Raw genomic sequence first — 22,854 nt, 5'->3', positions numbered from 1 at the left:
TGAGTTAAGGGAGTTATTAATGGAGGAGACCCCATAAAACGCACCTTAAACACCCCTTAATGTTTGATTGTTTACTTTCTAACTTAATGTAACATTCAGGGAGACAGGAGCTTTCCATTAATAACTCATTAGTAACCATGTAAACCATGCACAAAAGGCATACAAAAAAAACTTAATTTCTAATGTGTCCACGAACCAACCCATGAATAAATCCCTTAAAAACCCATGATACTAACCTTACTTTTTTAAAGCTGTGTTATTTTTTAATTAATGTTTATGTAATGAGAAATTAAGGAAATTTCTGGGATAAAATTAAGGGGTTTGGTTTTGTAGCAAGTTGTCGTGTAAATTATGTATGATCAATTAATGTTGAGTACTTACAATGAAATGCAACGGAAATGCTACATTTGTTAGTGTAGCTCATGGAAGTATCATAATGACTAGCTAAGGAAAAATAAGCGGAACTTTTAACCCGCTGGCGTCTGTTCCTGTCAGTGCTCCTTTTAAATCGCACAATCTGAAACGGATGTTATCCGAATGTCAAAGATGGCGCCGCACATGTCAAGGCGACTATTTATTTCATAGCACAGTAACGTTATTTATACATTTTTCTTTATGCCATACCGCTTGACCGGATTGTACCAAATCGACTGAACTTTTCATTTCATTTATGAAGAAGTAAGAGCCGAGCTGATGGCGGTTTGGGGCGAAATGAGTCGAAATGTGCGGCTGCTGTTAGGTCAAATCCAAGGATGCCGTCAGATTGTGGCTGCAAACCAGTCTTTGAAATCAGGTAACTAATATTGATGTATCTAACTAGTCAGTACACCACGCATGTATACTCTTTTGAAACTAATATTCTGTCAACAGCTTATCTACTTGCAGCTTATCTAAGAAATGGTTTATCATATGCAGCAGTGTAGGCTGTGTTTAGTTTTACCTAATACATGACTGTCTCGGGACTTTGCTCATAGCAGACCAGGACCTACACTTTATACGGTGCTCGACGGGGCTAGGTTGTGTCATAACAAACTGGTTTAATCATATGTAACTTCCTGTCCATACTAATTATTTTTGTCCCCAGCTCGGTGTTTGAGCCAGGCGGCCTCCCAGCCGGAGCCCAGCGCCGATGACAACGAAGCGGTGAACCCGACATTTGTGAACAGAAACCCGCGTAACCTGGAGCAAATGGCGCTGGGGGTGAAAGACAGGGGCTGGAAGACAACCTGGCCCCACAGAGAGTTCTACCATAGGTGTGTGTTTGTTTTTGTTTTTGGCCACAATGTACATGCAAGGCTTTTCTGCTTCACATCTGTAATTGCCCTTTATTTCCCCCCTTCCTGTGTGATCTCTTATAGCCTAGGTACTCTGGTCCTTGAGGTCTGGTGTCCTGCAGGTTTTTGTTCCTCTCTGATAGTTAATGAGCCACACAAATAGATGCAGACCAGGTGTGTCTCTTTAACCACCAGGGGCGAACAAAACCCTGCAGGACACCGGACCTCGAGGACCAGAACTGAGTACCTAGGCCTTGTAGAATACCCCCTTCTGCCTCTTTCGTCTTCTTCTCTCTCTTTAACTATTGTCTCTCCTGTCTTCCCAGGTTGGTGTTTTCCCGCACCCAGCACCACGTGACCGCCGAGGTGTTCTCCAGCAGCTCTCCTGTCCCGGTGCTGTCCTGCTCGACCAAGGAGTGGGCTTTGAAGCGGGAGCTGGCCTCCACACACTGCGTGGCAGCGTGTCAGGCGGTGGGCGAGGTGCTGGCGCAGCGATGCGTCCAGGCCGGCATCACTAGAATGGTCTACAGGGCGATTCCCTGGCAGTACCGCTCCGACGCTGTGAGTACACACAGGGGCTGATTTCAGAGTTATACTGTCCGATTTGTGCGTCACTTTTTCTTCCTTCCACTCATCGCCTGCCATGTTTCTCTCTCCCTTGTTTTCCTCCTCTACAGGTTCAGTGTTTCAGGACGGCCATGAAAGAGGGAGGAATCATCCTCAGCGAACCCAGAAGGAAGTACATTGAAACCTGAATTTAGCTGTTTTTGTCTGTCACACTATTTTATTTTGTAAGCTGTTTCAGTAAAGATCGTGTTGCCCCAACTCATCGCTTTGTTCTGAACTCTGACAATACATCAGCTCACATCACATGCTAGGCGGATGAGCTAACCATTACATGACAATATGAAGAGAATAAAAAGGAGCATGTGATGAAAGTTAGAACTGCTTGTCCCTGTGCTGTTTCTCTTCTTCTGGATGTTTATGGACGTAATCATTTCTACTCTGGTGTTTTATTGAATAAAGAAACACAATAGTTGGTCTGAGGATAATCATTTATTTTTCACTCATACAGTGCACACTGTAAACAAGAGTGTGGTGGAGAGTTCAACACATGAATGCATGGAAATATTAAGATTTAAAAGAAGAAAAAAAAAAATCATTGATCGATTTGATCGTAGTACAGCATTACATTGCGTTGGCTCAGGCGGTGGAAGTCGTGTGCGATGAGAAATTATAAAGTGCATGATGTTTTTTTTTTTTAAAACGGTGAGCATGCCATAAATGGAACCCAGTGAAGTGACGTTAGCTTTAGCCAGGATGAACTGGATAAATAGGAATGCCAGCATGAAAAACAGAGTGATCCACATCAGAATCAAATGTCCAAAAATCTGAAAACATATTGAATAATTTACCTTGATCCACTACCAATATAAATACATGGGAAAATCCTGAACACTCTGAAATCACTCGTTCACAGGTAGGTATAAAAACAGACACGAACATGCACTCAGTTCATCAGCTATTGTGTGTAAAAGAAAATAAAAATGTATTCTCATGCATGCATAACTCGTAAAGTAAGTTTATACTGCAGTCCAACCAAGTGAGAAACGGTCCAAGATACATACTGCAGCCGCCACCTCATAGTGAATACACTTTATAAATACATGGTTCATAGAGCTGCATTTCAGACAGCCGTCTTAGTCTCAGGTTGAAGGCACTCATATAGCAAGGATAGGTTTCATGTAGCCCAGACAGCTAGTATGTGTGACATTAAAAAATAAAATACAACGTTGGTTCTTGATGTACTGATTTGAAAACCGTTTCAGCATTTTCTGTTTTCAATTTTAAATATTCGTTGGCACGTTGGAATACATTGTTTGGCATACAGGCTTGTGCCATAGAACTGGCCCCAACTTGGTCCATAATGCACAGCTTAGATAAAGTCATCCATGTTAAAAAATCTCCCATTTGTAAATAATTTAAGTCTTGTGAGAAAAGACTTGATAAGAGAGAATATGAAATACTAATCTAAAACTTAATAACCCAGACTGGCAGCATACAGCCTCACATTCACAGAGGAGATAAAAATACATTGCAACAGTAATTGCATAGATTTGATCAACTATGGAGTGGTGAAATGAGAGCGGAGAGAGGGATGGTACGAGGGGAAAAGGAGGTCTAGAGAGAGAGAGAGGATGCTGAATGGAGGGAGAGACCTGTACATCTGTATGTGGTGGAATAAAAGCAGAATAAACTATAAATACAAATGTACATAGATAATAATGACTTCAGCCACCAGATATGCTTGCAACGGTCACTTCACTGATCTGGTATCGCAATACTGCAACAGTACAAAATCCTTTTATCAACAGTGAGCCATCAATCCTAACAGTTACGAATAGAGCTGTGCAATACAAGACCTGCAACACATACATTAAAACTTGCATCATCCTTAAATAATCAAATAGAATGCAAAGCCAAGCAATAGAGTATCGCTATATAAATATCTTGGCATGTGACAACCATATTCATCATTTGAGCAGTTGCAGAAAACACTCGGATATCATATCATTTCAGAACCATTTCTTTTCCTCACCATCCATTTACTCCTCTCTGCCTCCTCCACAGGCCTCCACAGGCCTCCCCTCCTTTCTGTCCCTCCATTGTCTTCCATCTCTTTCACCACTTTAAGGTTTGCTCAGCCCGGCCGCTGCTTGGCTGCGTGGTTCAGGTGAAACATCCACACAGGCTCTCTGGTGAATCAGACCCCTTCGCCCCTGGCTGCGCCTCCGCTGCCCCGGAGACCGCCTCGGACTGCCAGGCAACTACAACAAGAACAATAAAAAAGTAGAGTAGATTATAGTGTTATCAACTTAAATACACTGGAACTGTATCAGGGAGTATTATAAAGGTCCAATTACCGAATAATTGCATATTCTTAGTATGCTTCATATGCCATTTCCTAGCATAAAAAAAAAGCTCTTATTGAGTCCCATTTTCCTTGTCAATAAAAAAAAACACCTGCTAGGATTTTAAAAAAGCACAAGACAAAATAAAAGTTGAATTTCTACTATAAAGTATGCAGGTTTAAATACCATCCTAGTGAATGGGCACTTACTTCAATAAAATACAATTTCAAGCAGAATATACTTTTAAAAATATGAACAGTATCACAACAACAAAAGAGAGAAAATACAGTGGAAGTTCTTTAAAGTGCTTTGTCCACCAAGTATTTCATGGCCCTTGACAGAGTAAATTTTGAAAAGTGTGTTCTTTGCAAGCACGTTAAAGCGCATCTTATCAGAGAAAAACATTACGCAATGCATGCTTTTGATTTATTCGTTCCCCCTCCAGCTTCCTCCCTGCACTCCCCCCTCATTTACCTGTTCGCGCCCTTTCTCCTCATCATCCAGCTCACTAATGGACTGCATGAGAGAGAAGAGGTTCATCCTGCCACTGCGATTAAGACTCGGAGACACCTGGAGATGAGAGAGAAGGAAAAAGAACAAGTCAGGTACAAAAACAGAGACGCATGAAGATAAACAGCTCCAGATCAGATGATACAGTGTAGTGAATTCACTCACCTTGTCCGGCCCCTGTACAGTGATGGTGGGATTGCCAGCTGTCGGTCCTGACAGTGGAGCTTCCTGGTTGGTTTCAGACTGGGAGGCGGGGTCTTCAAATACCTTGGTGTGTTTATGTGTGTGTGTGTGTGTGTGTGTGTGTGTGTGTGTGTGTGTGTGTGTGTGTGTGTGTGTGTGTATGGGAAGATCGGGGTTGGGGAGTTGGAATTGATGGGGGAAAAACAGGTGAATTTAAAAAACTGTGAACACATTAATAGTGTTCTCATTGATTATGGAATAGTGGTTTTACCTCCTTGTCTCCCACGGCATCGTCGTTCTCATCCTGACTCTCTACATCCTCATCATCAAGTCCCTCGTCATCATCGTCGTCATCGTCATCATCATCATCATCCTCCTCCTCTTCACTCTCTCCTTCCTCCTCCCCCTCCTGGTGTAGTGACATCTTCCTTTGGTCTCTCGACTTGCGCCTCCAGAGGGCGCTGTGGCGCTGCTGACTGGAATGAAGAATGAACATACAGCAGAGTCCTCACATGACTGCACACACACACATACTGCACACAGACAAGCTCAATACGGGAAAACAAGAAACAAACAAAACTCTATGTACGTATGCTCGCACAGACACATACACATAGTAAGGGTTTCATTCCAAAACGCTCTATATGAAGTTTGAGAGAATAGTTGTTTTCCAAAACTCATCAATCAATATCACAAAATCCCCAAAAATCTATATTTTGTGGGAAAGGTCTTGAAATAGTCTTTTTCTTTCATGTCAGCAATGATTTTGTCAGAGTAGGCGTCCCTTTTTTCTAATGGCGGATAGCTCATTTTGAAATGTCACTCTTCATATGAAGGCCTAACCCCGTGCCTGACCTTGCGTTGAGGATGCCGCTGTAGGTCTGGAGCTGCTTCATGAAGCCGTCGTTGGGCTTGACGATGGGCCGGTGGTCCCGGACGTGGGCCAGGGTCACATCCAGCGGCCAGCGCTGCTGCTTCATGATGTAGGCTATCACCGTGGACGCAGAGCGAGACACGCCCATCTTACAGTGCACCAGCACCGCCTGCCCGCTCTTCCTGGGGTACGAACACATCAACAGATATTCATTCAAAGGGTTTAGGGATTTTGTTTGCCAGACACTGGGAGGCATTATTGGTTTGGAAGTAGAGGGAGGTGACCAAAAGTAGGAAAGGACCAGGAGATACCCTGCTGGAAAACGAGTCAGAGATAATTTAATGATACTATGAGTTTGTAGACATCATTCACATGGCTAAAACTTAAACTGAAACATACCAGAAGACACAGAGTGACTGCTCAAGACTGCAAAATCGTCTGTCACTGCCAAAGAGCAAATAAACTATGTCTCAATTAAACCTTGGTGGGATGGAGACGAAGTAAAAAGGACTACCGGGCAGTGTTGATGAAGTTGTATGTGTCTGGCCAGTGGGACAGCAGGTCGGTGGCGTCCACATCATACACTCTGATGTTCATGTAGGTGAAGGACTCGGGGAAGAAGTTGTCGATCTCCCTTGTCACATTCAGGATGTAGCCCACGCTGGAAAACGTACAGCCACAACAGTTACTAACCAAAACATGTTGGCCATACATAATCCATTGTTTCCCATTAACACAATACAATGGACAACAGAGATGGGCAACAATAAAAACACAGTGAGCCGTACAAAATGGTGCAGGTGAAAAGACTGACTTGTTTTTCTGCAGCTCGTCGAAGTTCGCTGCATTCCACTCAGAGCCCTGAAACCAGAGAGAGAGAGAGAGAGAGAGAGAGAGAGAGAGAGAGAGAGAGAGAGAGAGAGAGAGAGAGAGAGAGAGAGAGAGAGAGAGAGAGAGAGAGAGAGAGAGAGAGAGAGAGAGAGAGAGAGAGAGAGAGAGAGAGAGAGAGAGAGAGAGAGACACACTCATTCAGGCAGAGGCACGGCAGTAGAAAAGGAAAGGGCCCACAGCCTCGTCTTCCCTATCGCTGTAAACACAGAACTTTCACAAAGGGGAAGTCACGGTCACATGAACACATCTTGGCAACAGCACACTTCCTTCACTTTGCTGACCAAAGTACAACTTTCTTCCTTTCCAGCTGCGGGGTCACTCACCAGGAGAAGGTAGTCAAATATCTTCGAGGGTCTGTCCATCTGAGCCATGGTGACCATCATCTCGTTGTCGATGTACTCCTTGTAGGGCCTCATGTCAAACCCTATCTTTTCCTCCAGGGCAGAGCGCACCTGCAGCAGCAACGGAGAGGGCAGTTGGCACAAATCTTCTCATCCAGACATGCTTTCAACAATTCTTTCTTGTTTTCTTGACCCAATAATTTCCTCAGCCCTCCTTTACAGGTTGCTCTTCCGTTCTTAGTTCTCTTTCTTTTATCAAACCCTACTTCCTCTATCTATCTGCCTCTGTCTCTCACCATTTTAGACGTGAGGCTCTCTAGGTCTTCAGTCCTCATGATGTCTCTCAGGTGCTCCTTGATCAGCATCTCTTTCGAAACTCTGTCCGTCGAGCTGCACGTACAAGAGAAGATGACATTTTAACACAAGCAAATGAATGTAAAGGAAACACTGGACTGCATGCATATACATTAACACACACACACACACCTCTGTCCGTCGCTGTCCCTCCGCACCGACTCCAGGTCGTTCATGGCCCCCCACTCGTTGATGCAGAAGCGGTCAGACTCTACGTGGCGGTGGTAGTGCAGGGCCCAGTCCAGGCCGCAGCCCGGGATCACCGCTCCCTGGACCGCCCGCTCGCAGCAGCCATGCAACGCCTGCAGCACTGACCTGGGGGGGGGGAGAGGACGATGTCATCATGTACGGCTGAGGATGGTAAAAATCTCTGAATGAGAGGCTCTAGAGGTGAAGGATGCAGGAAGGGAGGACAGAGACGCAAAAGTGATCTGAGGATATAGAGGGAAGGAAAGATATGGAGTTGTTGCTGAGGGACTTTGGGAAGTGATGCTCTTAATTTCATAAGAAGGATATTCTTGATTTTAGATGTATGTCTTGAATAGGGATCAGCAAAAACAGATTCTGTCAGATACAATCTCTACAAGATGCTACCGAAAGAATGGGGCCATTTGATTTTACTGGTGGACAATGTTGAGAAAGGAACAGAAATGATTGGAAATGCGCAGTGTGTGCGTAAGAGTTAATACCTGGGTGTCAAGTATTGGACTCACCACATAGTCTGCATAGAAACAGGCTTGAAAATTCTGGTCTCTTCTGCTGAGGTCACGCTAAAACCACTGCAGAGAGAAGACAGAAAGAACAGGTGGAATAATTAAATCAGTGGAAGGGAAAGCTAACAGTCACAGAAAAATGAGGAAGTAATATTGATGAGAAGCATATAAGAACTAAAACGTAGACAGAAAAAGAGCAAACTAGATTATGCAGTGTAAGTAAGGGACAGTAGGTGTGAAGTAATTTGCAGGGGAAAATGTGAGAAGGAAGAGAAAATGACATACACATATAGACATGAGAGAGAAAGAGAGAGAAAATTAGATCAGCACAGTCGGAGGTATGAGCCAGCCTGCTGAAGGTGTGCATGTTGGTGCGACATGGCTACTGATCAAAGACTCTTGTACCAGGCTCAGCGTGTGACAGCAGATTAGCTCCTAAAAGCACAGCAGTCAACTGCAGAGCCACATCATTCCACCCATACTGTTTTTAGACCAGCTTACTCTCAGTTCTTCTCTACATCCTCCTCTCTCTCTCTCTCTCTCGCATGTCTAGCATCAAAAGCTGAAGTGTTACCAGATTTGGCCTGCGATCTGATTTCCTTCCAATCAAACTTCAGTGAAAAACTCATTCAGTCACCAAATGGACCCAAAAACAGTGTTGTCTCTAGCCACAAGCCAAAATCAGCCCCAAACCTTTCAATCATAGGTTACCAAGCTACACCATCCTAACCGAACCTCCTGCAGCCCTAAACTCTCGCTAACCTTAACATACTGAGACAGAATGAAGTCAACTATGCAGTCATTAAAAAGTAGTTGCATTGCAAAAACACATGATCTACACGTTTACATAAGGGCTGACTGAGTGATAGGAACAGACGTAATTTATGGGGAATGATTCAGCTCCATAAACAGAGACATTACTCATTCATATTATCTCTGGCCGGGCTCCCAGACAACGGGCCAGCAGCGTCTGTGCTGCAAATTCAGAAAGTCCTCAGTTGCGCCTTACACTTTCAATTCATTCCTCATTCCCTTCTTCACTCTTTCTTACCCGTCTCCGTCCAGGTAGACCTGCGTGTCGCTCCATATCGGCAGGACCAGGCCGATGGTGCACTGATCACTGCAAAGGGGAGAGGAAAGGGACAGAGACACAGACACAAGAGAAGGGTGGAAGTTCAACTGATCAGCCGTTGTCAAATTTCATGAGCAAATAGTCTGTGACACAGTACACCAGCGTCTTGATTACACACACACCTGTCTGAGTTGGGGAAGTCCATGCCTAGCAGGATGCTCTCCTGTTTGTTGCCGAGGGTGGAGACCACAATCAGATACCTGACTCTGACCGGGCTGACTGACTCCAGCTGCACCGCCTGCAGGACAGAGTACAGAGGGCGAGGACAGTAGGAGAGAGAGGCAGAGGAGGGGAAATGAGAGGATGAGGAAGACACAAAGAAGAGCAATGGCAGCGATAGGTCTAATAATATTAATTTATTATGTATACATATCCCACATGTTGGCATTTGCTCTGAAGTTTGAAAAGTTACCCGGTGAAACCACTGAACCTGGCTGTATCGACACAGTCCACAACATTTCTGTATAACTTTTACTTGGCCTTCTCGGCAAAAGCTCAGGAGGGAAGTCACTGGCTATATTTACACCCGCAGAGTAATATGTTGACATGAAACTTCGATACCCAGTATTTGAGTATCCCTGTTGCCATAAATAAACCAATTAACAGAATATTCCTGTCCACCCGAGGTGTCCCGCCCACAGAACAGTCCGCCAGAAAAAAACGTATGAAAAAGATGCTACCCTCTTTGATTAAGCAGTAGGTTAATTCTAATATAGGGGAAAGAATCATCCCAATAGTAATAGCAATAGTCAACATGTTTTTTGTTAACATCAAAATGTGCCCATACTGCTGGGGGAGTTTGAGTTTGCACAGATGGTGAAAACCTAAAGTGGAAGGAGTGAGATGTTTCCATGCCACAGAAACATGTTTGATATCGGAGTTAGCCAGGCATCTTAACCAGGTTTCTCATAATCCGAGTATGATCTTAACCGGGTTATTCTAACCGAGTTACGATGTTTTCATGTGTCGAACCAAAACCAGGTCACATCTGAGTAACCGAGTTAAGAGCTGAATTCTCCGTGGATGTAAACGCAGCCACAGACAGCTAGCAAGGGAGAGAAAATGGACACATTCTTCAATCTCACTTCTAAATGGAGTTTTACTGATGTGATTTGCGACATGCATGCAGACATGACGCCTCACCAGTTTGATGGTGTCTTCTGGTCTGAGCAGAGCCACCATGGCATGCAGCTGTCTGTGTCGTGTGTCCGAAGCTCCGCCCTCCTGCTTCAGGGGCTCGCTGTGAGTGGGTGAAGTCTCCTCATTCGGCCCCTCCCTCTCGCCCTCCTCCAGCAGAAGGACCGCCCCCTTGACCAGGGCAAAGCTCTCCCTAGAGCGAGAGAGAGAGATCAGTTATTTTCTGCCTTTGGCAATCATTTGATTGGGACTGGAATTAGATAACAATTCAGAAACAACATTGGTGAAAATCTACCTTTTCTGAAGTCTCCCTCTTCTTGGGATGCCTTCATCCTTTAAAAACAAAGGGATAAAAATATAGCATAATCAACAATCCACCAATCACAAAAAAGGCTTTGTGTGATATACTTGAAGCTACTTGACTACTCCAAAAGTCTTTACATTCAGTGTTTGTGTATAATTCTGTGTCTATATATTCCAGTAGATATTTCTGACATTTCTGTTGTGTGGGCTGTTATAAGTGTGGAAATGAAAGACGGAAAAAAGTGTTCAATAACTTCTGGGTTGAAATGTGCTGTAATAAAGATAAGGAGCAGTGGAAGACCGAGGGGAGACAGAACAAAAGAGGGATGTGTAAGCAGAGGGAGGGAGACACTGAGGAGGAAGGATAAAACAAAGAGACTGACAGATAAATTACAGAAGCTGAAGCGAGGAAAAAGGGAAAGAGGATGAAAGAGAGGGGAGGGGGGAGAGAGAGAGAGAGAGAGAGAGAGAGGGAAGAGTAGCTGCAGTAACAAGGGTTTAAGGAGAAAGAAACTTGAGACAGTAGCATTACCTGTTATGCAACTGACATGTCCAGACAGAGTCAAGAAAAAAAACAAGGAAATAACAAAAAAAGAGGAGAAGTGGGTAGGGGGCAGGAGAGGAACGATGAGGGTTTGAAGAAGGAGAAAAGGAGAGAAAATGAGTTAACAGTATTACGATTCAGTGACAGAATATGCAAAAGGAGGAGACTTGGACCCACAGTCAGGCCATTTGGGGTTTAGTTGGAGACGGAAAAGAGACAATGTCACCTGGTGTTTGTCAGAAAAGGCTAACGCAGTACCAGCCAGACCTTGGACGTAACAAAGTTAAATCATCCTTAAGTTATTATGATGGGACTTATTGAGGCGAAAAGGGAAAGTGAAAGAATGCAAAGAGAGGAGACAAAGTCACAGACAGACGAGTCGATGAGGTTGCGTGTATATGTTCGTACATGTACTGTATGTGTTAAACAGACAGAGCAGACAGAGGTAGATTCAATCACTCTGACGCCTCGACTCATGAATATGAATGGGTGCTAAATCAACTTGATGAAGCCCTATCTGCGGCACGTTTGCCCTGCAGCTAGGTCGACTTCATCACAGCCTATCAATACAATCTCTGCCTTGGCAGCAATTGAGGAGCAAAGCAGCTTCATTATCATGCAGGCACAAATAACAAGGACGCCTGGGGGAAAGGCTGCTCTTTGACCACAGCATGAACAGTTCATTACAGGCATAGTCTGTGTATCAAATCACTCTATGAGGGTCATATGATGTGAAGTGAATGTGCTGCTATGTACAAATGGTAAACAACCGCAGATACGAAGCAAGATGACTCGCTTGTTATTTGCACTGAAAGGCGCCGGGGTGTAAGGGACTCACTGGAGCGGCGGAGATGGATGGAGTCCTATGCAGGGTCAACAGAGCCATGGCCTGGTACAGCTCTCTCTCTCCCCAACCTGCTGCTGCTGCTGGCAGGCTCTCAGACAGGCACAACAGGTTCCTCCGCCTAAAAGTGTGCCGTGGGCGTGTCGGCTACTGACTACTTTTCTGAAATGACATACGTTGGAGACATCTTATGCTGAGCTTGTTGGGTTTGGTTATATCCAATACAAAGGGTCCCGAGGAAGAGTCTGAGGACCTCCCAGGGTGCTTAAGGGTGCTCTAGGGGGTCCCAAGCAAAAGAAGGAATCGTTTCATTTCACTCACTAGTCACTGGAGGATAGCACAATGAGAGGAATGACTGTTATGACACACAGTATAGACCAGTGGTTCTCAGTCCTGGTCCTAGGGGGCCAGAGTCCTTCTGGTTTTTTATCCTACCACTTGGTTAATTGCAGTTAACTGCATCCACCTGCTGTACCAGGTGTAAATCAGTATCTGATTAGACGGCTAGGATGAAACCAAAAAGTTTGGGCCCCGAGGACCAGGATTGAGAACCAATAGACAGTTATGCAACGCTGCACTAAGTCATATCCAACTACAAAAATCTTCTCAGATGGAGTTCATTAGGACAAAGGCTTATCAAATGGGGGTCTGTGGTCTAAAAAAGCATCTATTTTCCTTGGTCATTGATATAGAATAGTGTGGGAATACCTGCATTATTATGACAGCAAATAGATGACAGGGCTTCGAAACGATGCATCCATAAAATTCAACCACAACGTCCCTATGTCCTGACACTGCTAACCATGGGACGAAAAGTGCCAACAGGTGAATAAATATATCGAGTTAACGTTACTTACTGACTCTTGACTGACGAACTAGAAACAGACTGCGGGTCGTTGCTGCAACAAACCACAGACAAGCTATCTAGCCTGTTCCAACTAGCCCAGGCTAATGTAGCTGCAGACGATAACATCAGCAGGAAAGCTCTTCTGTCCAGGAAAAATGGAATATAGAAATCCCATGGAGGGGGTGAAGCCATTTTCCTCACCTTGTGCAGACTGCCTTCCCAGTCGTATTTCCTGTTTTAGTGCTTATTTGTTGCTCCTCAAGAAGTGAATGTTTCTTATTCCGCTCTCTGCTGCTTTCTAGGGAGAGGACTTCACCATTTACTGCACGGTGACGGCGGCCGCCTGAGACTTTACTACTGTAACACGGAACCTGAGAAGAAAACAGGAGGAGACAATTAAATCATAGACATTCAGGTTTGGAGGACACATGCGCAGTGGCCACGCCACCGTAAAATACAAAAGTCACTTTTACAAGAGGGACCACAAATTCCTTTATAATCGATAATAATCGTTAAATATAGTTCTCGAAAATAGCTAAACAACGTGGCTGCACAATAACCGTGATTGGTGATTTTGAGTTTCGGTTGGTGCACTGATAGGCTATATAAATAAACTTTATGCAGTCACAGGTTTGTGTTTATCAGTAAGAGACTGAATGAAAGAGAGTTAAAGAATGTCAATACTAGCGGTAACTACTAATAGTAATTAAAGTGTTTTAAGTAATCTTAGTAGTTGCGTTAGCGTTAGTAGCAGTATGCTATATACGAGTGATTTTACGACTGATTCGAACTGGACTAGTCAATCCGAACTCAAGAATTTCTGCATTCATTCGAGTTTTGGGAATACCCACCGCGCATGCGTGTGGTATACGCCCAGAGTTTACTAGCCATGACGACGTTGTCCCCTCCTGCTTTTAAATCTTAGCACGGACCCAGGAAGCGAAATCAGACTTGGACGTAAACATGCCCTTACAAGGAGGGGATGCCTTCCTGAAGAGAAGCTATGGCATTAGATCAATAAGTCGGCAATTAAGGAAGTAGATGCAAAATGAATCAATTTTATTTGGAAAAATAAAATGCACTACCTTAAGAATATTAATATTTCATGATTTAGCCTAACTCGTGGAGTCTTGAACATATTGAATTTTAACACCTCCAATATCATATTCAAAACTAGATGGATAAAAAATGATATCCAATATAAGGACAGTGTCTGGAACATTATCCCAAATATTATTTTTGAAAAGGTAGGCGGCCTTGAATTTATGGAGGACCAAAATAGTCACAATTAAATAAATAAATGTGTCAGTGAAATAAATAATTACATAAATACATAAAGAAATTAATAATTGATTGTTTTCCTTTAATTTAAAAAGTATTAAATCATATTGTTTCATAATTATTGTTTTCATAATAACATGACTATATTTTTCAATTACATGATATTCAGAATTACATTTTTCAAAGTGTTTTTTTTTCTTTTTCATTGCTCCTCCTTTTATTTCATAATGACTCTTCATTTCATAATGTCACTTTTCATAATGTCTCAGCCGTCTGTCAATCAAAGTGAATGGGGCGGGAACTATTTGCTGATTGGGTAATCCTTTGCAATCGATTAGTTTTCCTGGCTCTGAGGCTGGTCTTGTCCCATGGGCCAAATGACGTTAAAAAATACAGTAATTAGTTGGATGTTGAAGGGTATAGTCCAGAGCTATCATCTCTGTTGATCCTTAAGAAACTCCTTAAAGGGTAACTTCGGTATTTTTCAACCTGGACCCTATTTTCCCATCTTTTAATGTCTAAGTGACTAAAGGGGACAACAATTTTTGAAATTGGTCCAGTATTGAGCGAGATCGCTTCTGCCGGCAGCCGCAAAACGGGCTGCGATGTAATCCGACGGGGCAAATCGCACCGTCAATGTACATCCACTAAAAGTGCTTGTTTTTGCCACTGACAGGCTCAGATTGTTATTATAAGTGTCTGACAACATTATGGAAAGGACCCTACAGAGAAATGAAACGTTTTTCTTTACCTTTCGCTTGATCCGGTCTGTGTGTAACCAAGTCACGCTCAAGTCTCGCGAGAGTTGAGTTGTTGCAGGAAGTTACACACTGACCGGATCAAGCGAAAGGTAAAGAAAAACGTTTCATTTACGGTCCTTTCCATAATGTTGTCAGACACTTATAATAACAATCTGAGCCTGTCAGTGGCAAAAACAAGTGGAGCTTCTGAATAAATATCCCTGCCGTTACTTTCGGATCTTGATCTTGCACATAAAGGCTAGTATAATACGGAATGAGGCACATTCAGACTGTAATTTTTAATCACACTTGAAGGAGTCACAACAGACCGTACAAGAACATGACAGTGATCGGTGATATTTTGCTCAAAGAGAAACTTTTATTATTTTTTTGTATTTTGCTTTATTAGATAGTTATAGTAGATTAACAGGAAAGACAGAGCAGAGAGATTCAAACCTTACAGAGGTGAATTTCATAAATGACAGTTTAAACGATAAAATAATTTCCCACAGGTCAGTTCAGCAGCTTCAGTTGCCCTGTTCATCCTTGCCAGGCCTAACAACCTTTACACTCGTGGTTTGGACAGAGCCGGGATAGAGGAGATCACTGTGCACCTGAAGGGAAGGAGAGACTGTTAATAAACACACAACCCCACAGAAACACTATACATTTATTACAGTAGAACTAATTAAGTACTGGTAATAGGTTCAACTTCTGGACTGTTTCATGGGCATGCAGAATTATGTATGATGTTATAATAAAATGCTGTCACGGTTCCCATCCATGGCTCTTTCAGCAACTGCGTTCCTCCAATACAGTGATGGCCAAGCTAATTTTCCAACTTGTACCAATTGTTTATTAGAAAAACTATGAATAATTAATTCATCAGAATTGTAATCCATTCATTGTATTGTGACAACAATATTGGATGATGTAGAGTAGAACCTACCTCATTGATTAAGCTTCCCCATAAACCGCCACTTCGCACAGAGTCAAGTACTCTATCTTGTCTGGAATCTGAATATTGATATAACGACCCTCCATCCCATTACACATGAAGGTTTCAGTGACACCAGGTGGGATATGGGAGATCAAAGCACAGCTAAAGAGGAGAGGAGAGCAGAGATAAACTTAGTCAACACACACATTAAACTTCAAAAACATCCAATAGATTCTCAGCAGAGGATCTTGTAATTTATTGATAGGGTAAAACATGTACAACAGTTGGATCACTGTGCGGGATTCATGCAAAGTTTGTGTGCACTATTGTGTTAAAATTTTGACATCCGCTAAAGATCCAACCCTAACCCAAATCATTTCATTCCTGGGATGTGGCCAGGGTGAGAAATTGGCATCAGCCATCACATCAATGCTAGTCAATTTTTACTGTGGCTGGTAAACGTTCCCCTACTACCACTCACTTAAGCCTGTAAGCAACCGCTATTCAGAGGCTAGGCTTTTTCTCAAGTCAGTCAGTCAGTCATCACTTCGTGAGATCTGTCCTCATTTGCACAACGCATGTGTGAATGTTCAAAATACTTGACAAAGTAGCGAGACGGAACTTAACATTTGTCTGGTGTTTCCTCCATTCTGTTGCAGGTGCGCTTCCTGCTAGCCGACGTTCGAGTCTGCATCGATGCAGACTCGATGAGATGGCCTACTAGTTCTGTTGTTATTACTTCTGTGCTAACAAAGCACCAGACTGCCACCTAGCGTTTCGCTGGTCTACATGCAGAATCGCCACCGCAGAGCTATAACTGCTCGTACCACCGTAAACACCTAGAGCGTAGCAACAGCGACACTTTGACGCAGAACTATAAATCAGCCTTTGCTGGTTGCCATGCTGGCTGGTTTAGGTGAAGTTCCTGTAAAGGTTAAAAGGCATTATTTAAGCCTAAGAGATTTCACGTTCTCCTCCTTTTATCCATTTTTTCATGACTAAATGGCTAAGCTGTTCGCGGCCGCCACATTGCTGATAGCAGCTATAATTTACCTTGGGTTGGAGTTGCCATCGTTTTTTAGAGAGTTTCCGATGTGGATCACTGCTCCATTGAGTCTTTCATGACAGCAATCCTGTCTTTGGGTGATGGTGATATGGTTAACTTTATAAACCTTCTTGAGGTCCAGTCTCCACCAGGGGTCAAAATCTTTTCGTGTTGAGGAGCAGGAGCGTTGAGACCACTTGCTAGCACGGTTCCCATCAATGGACTGTTTAACATCCCCATGTGGATACGTTGAAGACTGAGTTGGTTCTCCAAATTGAGCAAGATTTTTTCCTAGAAAAAAACGTAAGAAATTGGATGACAAAATGAGATGAATTGCAATTTTTATTGCAAAACTGAGGGTGAGGTGGCAAAAAATATCATTACAACCAATACCAACAACCCCAGGATACCGTTTTCAACTATTGACAGCTTATTAAACCCACGTGTATACTCCGACATACCTAATCAGGCCTCCCCCTCCAAATGTGAGGAATTTGCCAATTTCTTTACAGAGAAAATTAATAATATTAGGCATAACATTGTACCCATCTGTGGGAATAGTGAACTGGCTTATCCAACTGTCCTTCCCACTTGCATGATTAGTTTTGACATGATCTGTTATGATGCTCTTCACAAAATTGTTGCAAATATGAAGCCATCTACCTGTTCTCTTGACCCCATTCCAGCTACTCTTTTTAAGAAAACCTTTGACTCAGTATCTTCTAATATGCTCCAAGTTATTAACTCCTTCTTAAAGAATGGTGTTTTCCCTAATGCTTTTAAAACTGCAATTGTAAAGCCTTTACTTAAGAAGACCAACCTGGACCCCTCTGCCCTCAACAATTACCGCCCAATCTCTAACCTACCATTTCTGAGCAAAGAAAATCACCTATCTGAGAATAACATCCTAGAAAAATTCCAATCTGGCTTCAGGGCAAATCATAGCACTGAGACGGCCCTTGTGAAAGTCCTAGATGATTTGAGACTGAGTGCTGATGCTGGAGGTGTTTCTGTCCTTGTTCTGCTGGACCTTAGTGCCACATTTGACACTACTGACCATAACATCTTACTTAACCGCCTTGAGAAATCGGTTGGTCTCTCTGGGACAGTTCAAAGTTGGTTTCATTCTTATATTACTGGAAGAAAATTTTATGTAGCCATATGCATTTTATGAAGCCGGAGGACCCAAGTGCTACCTCAACCCTAACTGACTGTTTGTCTCCCATCAATGAATGGATGAGCAATAATTTCTTACAGTTAAACAAAGACAAGACGGAAATTCTCATAGTTGGCCCCAAATCCAGGAGGGATCTTACCTGCTCAAACTTAGGGACCCTGACTTCACAGGCACGACCACAAGTTAAAAGCCTGGGTGTTATTTTAGATTCTGATCTGAATTTTTTAGCTCATTTTAATTTGTTGACCAAAACTTCTTTCTTTCATTTACGCAACATAGCTAAGGTGAGACCTTTTTTAACACAACAAGACACAGAGAAACTTGTCCATGCCTTTATATATAGCTGGCTGGACTATTGTAATGCTCTTTATACCGGCCTTCCAAAAGCAGCAATTGCAAGACTACAGACCATACAAAATGCTGCTGCCAGGGTCCTAACTAGGACAAAATTGAGAGAACACATTACACCTGCTCTACGTGAGTTACACTGGCTCCCTGTGTCTTTTAGAATCGATTTTAAAGTCCTTCTCATGGTTTTTAAGGCACTAAATGGTTTAGCTCCTCCCTACATCACAGATTGTCTTTCATTTTATGTCCCCCCACGTACCCTTAGGTCATCTGCAGCATGCCTTCTAAATGTCCCAAAGGTTGCCACAAAGAAAATGGGAGATGTTGCTTTTAGTGTGTCTGCCCCTAGGCTATGGAACGCCCTGCCACTGTACATCAGAGAGGCTGGCTCAGTGGACATTTTTAAAAGACACTTAAAAACATACCTTTTTAATCTTGCTTTTAATTAACACTTATTCTTTTTTCCTTTTTTTATGTACTTTTTTATTGTCCTTGTTTTTATTTTCTTTGTTTTTATTGTTTGTCTGTCTTTACTCTGTAAAGCACTTTGAGTTACATTTGTATGAAAGGTGCTTTATAAATAAAGTTATTATTATTATTATAAACGGCAGACTGCGCTCACAAGCGCTTTCAATTCAAATCTTCATAGTGATTAGATAGTGAAAGCTAAACTTACAGTTAGCAATAATGTTCTTATCCTTCTCTTAGATCAATTCAAAGTAATGTGAATATTTCCAAGTTCTATAGTTTATTGTTGTGTTCATTCTGAAAGCGAGTTGTAACCTAAGCCTCCACCACACCGCCAGCCTGCTGCACAGTCTGCTTTTAATAGTAGCTTACACTACCTTTAATTTTTTTAAATTTTACTTTGCATTAACTAAACATTTAACCACTTGAAAGAAAAATAAAAGTAGCGAAATGTAACTTTGAGAGAGTAACTAATAACTGATTACATAAATTAAAAAACGTGTTAAGTTACTCGTTACCACAAAAAAATAATCCCTGTAACATATTACTTTGTAACACGTTACCCCCAACACTGCTCATGAGTGCACTGCTTGGGAGTGTGCGCCTGAGTCCTTGCTAGCTTATCTAGGCAGCCAGCTGTGGAAAAGTACTTCACCCAACATAGGTGTCCAATCATACACATCCACTCGCACAGATGACTATATGACACCCAGCTATAGCCGATATCTACTCTAAACATCATACATTCTTTGATAGAAATAGGACAAGAGAGTAGTAGCTCCACCGGCCCCAGCCCAAGCTGCAGCAACGGCTCCACAGTCAGAGCGTGGTGAGTCCAAGCTAACATTATGCAGGCAGCAAAATGTTAAACATTCTACCAACAGCAGACTATTCATGCACGTGCACTCTCACAGCTAGATTACTGTAGAACACCCAGGATGTAGCTGATTAACGAATACATCCTGTAATAGCCTGGCTGGTTTCTGAAACACAGCTTGGCAGGAACTCCACAGCCGGAATCAGATGTAGAGTGGACCATCCAATGTGCGGGAATATCGAGGGTGTTGTCCCTGGAATGCCACTTCACCCACTGAGGGAAGACACCGGCGGAGTTGATACAGGACCCAACTGACCCTACCTTTTCAAGGATCAGACACTCATCCCAGATGTTGTCAGAGCTCTCAATGAACACAGGCCATGCCAGACTGGCTTAAATGATGCCACCACCCCTTTTAACTTACGACGATGAGAAAAGAAGCTTCAGCCCGAAATGGTACAAGTGCAGTGGGAATAGATGAAGTAAAAGCCAAGTTTTTTCTCTGTCATTGTCGATTCTATCATCGATATAACTAGAATAGATCATATCTCTATGTTACTAGCCCTGGTGACAGTGTAGAGCGCTTTTTGAAGTTTGAAGAGCTGAAGATCTGGCTACCTGTAGAAATACCTAGGTCAATGACTGACCTAGGTACGATGAGCACCACAATGTCTGTGGTACTCATTTTGCTTACTCTTTCCATTTCTCTGGTTGCAGCCAGTCCGTGTCTAGTACACATAAACCGCAATTAGTCTGCATGAAATAAGTATCTATGACATGGTATGGTGTCACAAAAATGCAGTGGAGGAAAGTACCAAAGTAAAAGTACTTCGTTACTGTACTGAAGTAGTTTTTTCAAGTATTTATACTTTGTACACTCAACTATATTTAGTTTTGGATACTTTGACTTTGACTTCACTACATTTCAAAGTAAATATTTATACATTTTACTCCATTACATTTCGAAACGGTAACGTTACTTTTTTTTTTTGGACTGGATTTTCAAATCGAAAGTAAACCAAATGAAGTGGAACCAATTGTCAGATTGTGTAGTCCCTATAACCCTTTATGTAGAGCGCCCGCAGCAGACACTTTTTGCCCCACAAATGGAGTCAGCGTAGAGCACCGAGGCCAGACCGGCAGATATGCGCCACCCATAGATAAGAATGGCGTGACGTTTCAAATTGGCCACACCTACAAAGTGCAGTACAAGTGATACGCCCCTCTCCATTTCTATGGGCAAAACAAAAATCAACATTTTCTATGGTTGCTTTTTCTGTATTCTGATAATTTATGTGAAATGTATGTGGTGTAAATAATGTCGTTAGCTTTCATGGTTATCAAAGAACTGCATTATCAATAAAGGTTTTTTCTGGAAGTCACAAAATGCTAACAAGCTAGCAAACTTCCGTTCAAGAGGAGTCGTGTTAGCATTTTGAGACTTAAAGGGGCTAATTCATAAAACTCAATAGCGGGACGCAAAATCTGCACCACGGTAATTTTCCATGATTCATAAATTTACCACACCCGTGAATACCGTGATGGAGCCACACACACTGCTGTGTTAGCCTCAGCTGTAGCCCAGGTGACAGCCAATCAAAACCAACATGTTAATAAGCTTTACATAACACCTGTCCGCCTGTGTCAAGGGGCAGCATAAACCTCTTCCTCCTTATGCACTCCTACTGCTGTAATTGCAATGTTGGCCATGATAAACGGAATGTTTATGATGTCACTTACTGAAATGATAAATTGGCTGGTGATGATCGTCACCTGATGAAGACCTATAAACCTTTGTAAGATAAATACTGTATGGCAGCATTGGCAGCTGTGCACACTCCAGCACCTACTAAAAAGTTTATGGGACGTGCGTATGGTCATTTCTTTTTTTTATCATGATAAATTGAATCAAATCAGATGGAAACTGGCATTTACAACCGCAATCAGAGCGGTGATTAATAATTGCAAAGCCAGAGTGTGAGTCATATTTATTAAACATTTTCACATGTGTCCAATGATAGCCTAATGAATGCCCTGGGATACAATGTAACTTTAGCTATTGATTTTTAAATAATTTACATTCATTTTCATTAGTTCTTCTGCCCTCACTACGCGTTTGCGTACGTAGCTATGCAGTGAGTTAAACACTCTCCCAAAAGTACCCAAGACAGGAGCTGACTTTAGGTGTTTTTAATGGAAGCGGTGTGAAACTGAAAACAGTACAAAAGCATGAGTAAGTTCCACATAATAACAATAAATCTCTATAGACATAAACATAAAAACTACGAATGGAAGAATATGAATTATTGCCAAAAGCATGACACAATGCTATACTCAAAACCAATATGAGCTATGAGATACTAAAATATGCTTTACCTCATAATCAACCAAGGAAGATCTAAACAGGTAAGTATTTAAGGTAAGTGTAATACCATGACTTAAAAATGTAACTAGAGTAACATGACATAGCTTACTGAAGTTATAGGACACTAGCTAACACGGTAGCGCGAAAGACATAACATAGCTAGCATAACAAACGAATGTAAATAAACATCTCAAAGTCCACATCTTCTCTAAATAAAGCTTGAAGCTATAACAAGTGTCTGAACAAATATACTCACAGATTATGCTTTACAAGGGCATAAACAAAGTAGAAGGAGGAGATGTACGTCGAGAAGCTGCATTCTTCAACGTCTAATTGTCCATGAAATGGGGGGATTCAAACTCGATAACTTTATTAAGTGCGGACACTTCACATTAACTGCGCCAGAAGGGGGCGCCAACTACACAAATTCCAAAAGGCAAAATAGTGCTAGAGTGTCTGTGTGTGAGTCAATTGTAGGAGAGACAGAACACTCCCCGTCTGGCATCTGTGAGATGTCAAATTGACTGGAACCTGAAGGGTAGGTGAGGTGGGTGTGGTGCAGTGTATGTGCCTTACTTCACAGTCACTTATCAGGATCCTTAGGTAGAAGAAGGACTACCTCCGTGACAGGCCTAAGGAACAGCCTTGCGGTACCGTCCCTGGTGATCTTCACTTCAATCTTCCTTACCTTCCCATCATCGCTTGGAAAAGTTTTTGTAACCAGCCCAACAGGCCAGTTATTCCTCTTGGCTTGGTTGTCCCGCAGCAGAACAACATCTCCTTCCTGCATGTTGGGCCTTTTGTTTCTCCATTT

At 42.5% G+C, this 22,854-nt stretch overlaps 2 protein-coding genes across 2 annotated transcripts; one reads left to right on the top strand and one right to left on the bottom strand.

Annotated features, from left to right (window-relative positions):
- Positions 1-529: 529 nt before the first annotated feature.
- mrpl18 (mitochondrial ribosomal protein L18) lies at positions 530-2,317 on the top strand. The gene is made up of 4 exons (XM_071902175.2): positions 530-793; positions 1,085-1,253; positions 1,601-1,835; positions 1,952-2,317. Exons 1-4 carry the CDS (start codon positions 694-696, stop codon positions 2,027-2,029), a joined length of 582 nt encoding a protein of 193 aa, XP_071758276.1. The 5' UTR covers positions 530-693; the 3' UTR covers positions 2,030-2,317.
- On the bottom strand, positions 2,311-13,230 carry LOC139913976 (protein phosphatase Slingshot homolog 3). The gene is made up of 17 exons (XM_071902157.2): positions 13,061-13,230; positions 12,007-12,174; positions 10,617-10,654; positions 10,328-10,514; positions 9,307-9,422; positions 9,104-9,172; positions 8,053-8,118; positions 7,472-7,654; positions 7,282-7,375; positions 6,968-7,096; positions 6,568-6,614; positions 6,268-6,414; positions 5,735-5,935; positions 5,151-5,355; positions 4,862-4,963; positions 4,661-4,756; positions 2,311-4,102 (listed from the first exon to the last, which is right to left on the bottom strand). Exons 2-17 carry the CDS (start codon positions 12,052-12,054, stop codon positions 3,965-3,967), a joined length of 1,866 nt encoding a protein of 621 aa, XP_071758258.2. The 5' UTR covers positions 12,055-12,174; positions 13,061-13,230; the 3' UTR covers positions 2,311-3,964.
- Between the last annotated feature and the right edge of the window lie 9,624 nt (positions 13,231-22,854).

The sequence above is a fragment of the Centroberyx gerrardi genome, chromosome 16 (assembly GCF_048128805.1).
Source record: "Centroberyx gerrardi isolate f3 chromosome 16, fCenGer3.hap1.cur.20231027, whole genome shotgun sequence".
NCBI lineage: Eukaryota > Metazoa > Chordata > Actinopteri > Beryciformes > Berycidae > Centroberyx > Centroberyx gerrardi.
Note: the sequence above shows the minus strand (reverse complement) of the source record. Positions and strands in the feature narration are given on the sequence as shown.

Bases quoted from the DNA above. Each gene is read 5' to 3' on its own strand.
- mrpl18 (XM_071902175.2), top strand. From the start codon at position 694: ATGGCGGTTTGGGGCGAAATGAGTCGAAATGTGCGGCTGCTGTTAGGT. The intron at 794-1,084 runs GTAACTAATATT...TTTTGTCCCCAG, and splicing joins AAACCAGTCTTTGAAATCAG to CTCGGTGTTTGAGCCAGGCG. The intron at 1,254-1,600 runs GTGTGTGTTTGT...CTGTCTTCCCAG, and splicing joins CACAGAGAGTTCTACCATAG to GTTGGTGTTTTCCCGCACCC.
- LOC139913976 (XM_071902157.2), bottom strand. From the start codon at position 12,054: ATGGCTCTGTTGACCCTGCATAGGACTCCATCCATCTCCGCCGCTCCA. The intron at 10,655-12,006 runs GTGAGTCCCTTA...TTGTTTTTAAAG, and splicing joins CATCCATCTCCGCCGCTCCA to GATGAAGGCATCCCAAGAAG. The intron at 5,356-5,734 runs GTCAGGCACGGG...TCTTCATTCCAG, and splicing joins AGCGGCATCCTCAACGCAAG to TCAGCAGCGCCACAGCGCCC.